Raw genomic sequence first — 6,076 nt, 5'->3', positions numbered from 1 at the left:
TATATGTGTTGCATTTACTTCTTAAAAACACGTCATATAATTTCGTTGAAAGTCTATGTATCACATCTACAGCGTTATTTTGCCGTGAGAGCGAATAATTATGGTTAAATAAAGCTTAATTTGTCATTTTAAATATACGAAATGATTATAAGCATTTAGATACGTGATTAATAATCACCCAGGAGAATTACATGACACTACTAAACAATCACTCCTCGGTCTCGTGTGTAGTGTACCACATACAAATACCTGGCACCATGCGCATGCCCTTTTCAGTGAGTAGGCGCTCGTTACTTAGGAGATGTTACCAGAGGCTAGAAACTACCGTTTCCATGGACACAGACGCCTCGGCCGCGATGCACTGTGGTATGAAACAAAATGCGGAGAAAAGAACCTAGAGAAGTTAAAGTATTTAGCCAATCGTAGAGAAAGTGGGTGTTTAGGTAACCAATCAGATACAGCCTTGAAAAAGGCCATTGAGTAATAGAAAGCACCTCGCGCGCCAAGCTGCAGACAGAGTGGTAGAGAACACACAGCTTCTAGAAGAACCATCACCTTACATAGTAAGTGACATTGGCTCGGGGTGCCGATTAGTGTGGTGGGCTTTTCAAGACTAACGCTATATGAATTCTTATGTTTTCTAGACTGCATATTGATAGTTTTATTTCTGTTAGGTTTACATGTTCTTTAAGCTGTTGCCCAGCTGTAGAATGGACAGTGGGCGTTGCATGTGGCATGGTGACTAGTATTGTACAGGGTAGTTACAGTTCCTAGGGGCATGTAGATAAAGCTTCGTTTGGTATAGTTTCCTATTTGTTTCGAGCAACCGTATTTCAAGGTAAAATCTTTAAGGATCAGTGTGTTGGGTTTTAACGGGTTCGTAAACCTGGCGTGTATAGTACTAAAATATAACATCAGCGGTGAAAAATCAAACCTGCGTTATCACAGCATCTGTAAGGAGTGACTGCCTAGTATGTTTAATTCAATACCTTTTATCACGGTATACCGATATCTGAGCAGATTTGTCAGCGTCCTAATCTCCCTGTTCATTTGCATTTTAAAGGGTCGTGAAACCCAAGTGTTTCATAAATCGGAGAGCATGTGATTTTTTTTTTATTTTTTTTTTAATTTTTTAAACAATTTTCCAATCTACTTCTATTGAATCAGGCTGCATAAATATGCCTCATGTTATTGGCTCACTCAATGCATTGTTAGCTCAATGTAGTGCATTGCTGCCCCTTCAACAAAGGATACCAAAACAATCAAATTAAACCGAAAAGTTGTTTAACCCCTTAATGACCACAGCGCTTTTCCATTTTCTTACTGTTTGGGATCAAGGCTATTTTTACATTTATGCGGTCTTTGTGTTTAGCTGCAATTTTCCTCTTACTCATTTACTGTTCTCACACATTATTATATACCGTTTTTATTGCCATTAAATGGACTTTCTAAAGATACCATTATACATCATATAATTTACCAGAATATAGAATATGATAAAAAAAAATAAGGGGTGGGGGACACTTTTTTTCCCTTCTAACTTTGACCACCAAAATCTGTTACACATCTACAACCACCAAAAAAATACTCATGCAAAATAGTTTCTAAATTTTGTCCTGAGTTTAGAAATACTCAATGTTTACATGTTCTTTGCTTTTTTTGCAAGTTATAGGGCAATAAATACAAGTAGCACTTTGCTATTTCCAAACCACTTTATTTTTTTCAAAATTAGCGCTAGTTACATTGGAACACTGATATCTGTCAGGAATCCCTGAATATCCTTTGATGGATGTATGTAGCCCCCCTAAATTCTGCTGTGTAGGATCCCCACCCCCAAGAGCTCTCTTCCACCATTTTGGATACTGGCAGCTGCCAGTACCCACTTTGCATTTATGGTTTTTACTACTGTTTCTGTTGTGTAGCTGCCCCTCCCAGACCTATTTTGAAAAATGTATTTCTCCTCTGCCACCCACCGCTTCAAAATTTCCAAGTACCAGATTGCGGGCGCATGCTCTTGCAGCTGCTGGCCGGAAGATTGCCAGTGATGGGCCGCCCACCCGCCTTCCTGCAGCTGCTCCCACCAACTATTGGCACATTCGCTGGCTGATGCAGAGAGGGCCACAGAGTGGCTCGATGCATCAGTGTGCCAAAAAAAGTGATGCCTCCAATATCGAAGCATCACTGCAATACCTTTAAAAGCTGCTGGAAGTGATAAGGATAGCTTCCAGAGCTTCAAACCCCAGAGGACGTGGCAGGCACGTCCTTGGTCGTTAAGTGACATCCAATGGAGGACGTGCCTGGTACGTCCTTGGTCGTTAAAAGGTTAAAATTGTATGCGCTATCTGAATCGTGAAAGTAAAAAAAAAAGTAATGCCCTTTTTAAAGGGACAATAAAAATTTAAAAAGAAATCTGTACATAATGCAGAATTATGTAACATTATCTTAGTGACAGATTGCAAAACCAAAAGATTTATCCCCTCAGTTACTTACCTTTCTTCTCCAGGCCCTTCTAATCAGGTCCTCCTGTCTAATCACAGATCTCCCTATCGTGCTATTGAACTAAATGTAGCTCACTACCAGACTAGAGTTGGAGCATGCTACATTTAGCTTAATATCACGATCGGCGTGCTGTGATTAGACCGAGCACCCGCAAATCCCTCTTGAAAAGAGGGCCTAGTGAAAATATGAGCTAAGTAACTTTGGGGGATAAAATCTCTAACATTATTTTAGCAACAGTTTAAAATCTTGTTTTTTCATAGTTCTGCAACATGTAACATTTTTTACGTTTACTGTCCTTTAAGGTTTATCAGTATTTTTTTTGTTTGTTTTTATTTGCATTTTGGGAGTTGGCGTAAAATGTCAGGCCATCTTGCTTAGTGTACAGTGTGACTGCTGCAAGAATTAATGACAATTTTTTTGTACAGGTCACAATGTCTGAGAGGAAAGCTGTCATCAAGAATGCTGATATGTCAGAGGAAATGCAGCAGGATGCTGTGGAGTGTGCCACACAAGCCCTGGAAAAATACAACATTGAGAAGGACATAGCTGCCCACATTAAAAAGGTGAAAATGTTTTGCTTGGTATTTCAGTACTGATGCTGACTAATGCCCATCTGTATCAGCAGTTTGTGTCTTTTTTTTTTTTTTTCTTACTGAAATGTAGAGTGCATTGAAGTAATGGCTCTTTTCATATTTTCAGGAATTCGACAAGAAATACAACCCTACCTGGCACTGCATTGTGGGTAGAAATTTTGGCAGCTACGTAACACACGAAACCAAACACTTCATCTATTTTTACCTGGGGCAGGTGGCCATCCTCTTATTCAAATCTGGTTAAGAGTTAACAACCATGGACTTTGCAAAATGATTGACCACGGACTTAAGGGAGCACATTTCCTTCCACGTGTCCTTGTTCTGTGTTAACAGGACTAAAACCCTGTTGTGATTTATTTTGTTTTGATAATGGTTAAAAAAAAAAAAAATGCAAAAAAAGTTAAGACTATTTATTTTCTATTTTTTTTTTTTTCTCTAAACATTTAATAAATGTTTCTTTTTAATGTTGGTCTTTTGCCTGCTGCTAAACACTCCAGTGACATTTTGGTTAATCTAGATAACAGCAATGTGCTAAATTCCTCATCACAATGGTTGACAAATCTCAATGCACATAAGCTATTTTAATAGCTCTTTTAAAGTAAATAATTCTGCCATTTAAGATGCATTCATGGTTACAATTTTTGTTTAATGAGTTAAAAAAAAGTATGGCATGTCACTGTTTTCTAACTCATCTGCTAGTGAGCAAATGGCTTAAACTTTGTCCTTTATATACTTTAGAATAAAAAAATAATCTCATGATTGTATGGGGACAGGCCTGCAATGCCACTCCCTGCTCTTGAGCATGAGAGAAGGGCAAGTTAATCTCCCCGAACAAGGAAGTATTGGGGTGATCGATTTTGCCACTTCTGATGTGGCAGAAGCAGTCTTTCTTAAATTTGAGCATGTGCTGCAAATCCTCAAAAGCTATTAGTGCATCTCAAATCTACCCCTAAAAGCACGCTAAAGGATGTATTGCTTACTTGCTGATAATTCCTGCAGTTTTATTGGTGCAGTCACACATCTCAAGCATAAAACAAATCTTTTGCAAAACCCCAAATGAATACCTATTTAAAGTGATGGTAAACTCTCCCCTTTTTTAAAATCAGATCTGGAATGTAAGTGCTATTTTAGATGGAGTTTTATTCATCATGTGTAATGAAGATGCACTATAACTTGCTTTCTAATATAGATATGAAATTCAAATACCCCACGTTACACCACCCACTTCAAAAGTCAATTTTTCTGTCAGCTAAATGATTGAATTACTCTCCAATCAATGCTCTAGCTACAACAAAATTGCCATATGGGGAGAGCGCTGATTGGACAACAATTCAAACTGTTAGCTCACAGAAAATGTTACTTTTGAAGTGGGCGGAGGAGCATGCAGTATTTGAATTTCATATCTATATTAAAAAGCATGTTATACTGCATCTTCATTACAGCTAATGAATTAAACTTCATCTAAAATATTGCTAATATTCCAGATCTGATTTTAAAAAGGGGAGAGTTTACCATCACTTTAAAGTCTGTTTCCCTTATGGTTCAGTTACTAACTTTCTGTCGGCTTAACTAAGTTAAAGGGACATGGAAGTCGAAATGAGAATTTTTTTTTTATTTTTTTTTTATAGCATTACATTTTAAAGTGTTTTCAATTTACTTGGCTTCCTTTGAAAATCATACCTCACTAGGCTCAGGAACATCAATTTACTGCTGGTGATTGGTTGCTATGCACACAACTTGTCATTAGAGCAGTAGGTGTGTTCTGCAAGGTCACAGTGCATTGATTCTCTGGAGCTGATGGTTTGTGTTTTTTTTTTTTTTTTTTTTTTTTTTTTTCTTGCAGGGGTTTAAGAATTTTATTGTACTGGTATTTGTATATAACACTTTGCGCTTTTTTTTTTTTTTCCCATGAAAGGAATGTAAAACCCAAAGTTTCTTTCTCAATTCAGATAGAGAATACAATTTTAAACTTTCAAGTGTACTTATTTTAATTTTGCCTCATTTTCTTTGCATCCATTGAAAAAACAGCAATGGACTACAGGAATCTAGCTGAACACATTGGGTGAGCATATAACATGAGGCATATAGCTGCAGCTACCAATGGGTAGCTCCCGAGCCTATCTTTGTAGCATTTTACTTCTTAAATGGAAAGTCCACAACTGCATTTATTAATTTTGGGAAATAAGAACCTGGCCACCAGGAGGAGGCAAAGGCTTAAATACTCCTTCTCTCCCCGCCGTCATTCTTTGCCTTTCGTCCCAGGAGGTTGGCAGAGAAGTGTCAGAATTTTTTTTTATTTTTGTATCTTATGGAGGGTAGTAGTCTTCGGCATGGGACAGGAGTTTTAAGTAGTCCTGTCAGCCTCTCAGTGAGGGCTTGGATGAAAGTTAGTCTGGACATGCAGGGAGATTCTTTCTGCGAAACCATCATGTTAACAGCTCCTCAATCGGCATTGTCTAACTCCGCTGCCTGCTTTCTTCTCTCAAGTCCATGGCGGAGGCGATGCTACTAGCAGTCACACTTGAAAGGCCGTGTTCCTGTTCCACAGCATAGATACCGGTAAGATTGTTTCATTTTACTTTATTTTTCAATGTACTGTGAAAGTTTTCCAGAGAGGCTACCACCTTGCGGGCCTATCTTATTACAAGGGTCTCAGTGAGTCTCTATTAGTATCTTGGAATCGGGGGTTATTGAATGGGGGATTATAATCATGTTATGTGATTCAACCTGCTTATGTGTGATGTTTATGGGCTCGTGGTTTGGAACATTGAGGTCTTTGGAAGTGACGCAGCCTTTTGGTTGGGTGTGCGTTTTTTTGTTTTGTTTTTGGACTGTACAGTTCATCTTGTGTCAGGCATGGTTACATTCTGTTTTCCATTTCTGCAGTCCCGACTGTGTGGCAAAGGAAATATTCTAGTCCGCAGGGGTCTGGTCATAGGTGGTGAGTGCCCCAGCCATTATGGAGGATAGGTGAGAATTGGCGC

General features: G+C 38.5%; 1 protein-coding gene across 1 annotated transcript; it reads left to right on the top strand.

Moving 5' to 3' along the window:
- Nucleotides 1-450: 450 nt before the first annotated feature.
- Nucleotides 451-3,556, top strand: DYNLL1 (dynein light chain LC8-type 1). Its single transcript, XM_053702047.1, has 3 exons — nt 451-563; nt 2,925-3,062; nt 3,199-3,556. Exons 2-3 carry the CDS (start codon nt 2,931-2,933, stop codon nt 3,334-3,336), a joined length of 270 nt encoding a protein of 89 aa, XP_053558022.1. The 5' UTR covers nt 451-563; nt 2,925-2,930; the 3' UTR covers nt 3,337-3,556.
- Nucleotides 3,557-6,076: the final 2,520 nt, after the last annotated feature.

The sequence above is a fragment of the Bombina bombina genome, chromosome 2 (genome assembly GCF_027579735.1).
Source record: "Bombina bombina isolate aBomBom1 chromosome 2, aBomBom1.pri, whole genome shotgun sequence".
NCBI classification, from domain to species: domain Eukaryota; kingdom Metazoa; phylum Chordata; class Amphibia; order Anura; family Bombinatoridae; genus Bombina; species Bombina bombina.
This window is presented reverse-complemented; position numbering and strand designations above follow the sequence as displayed.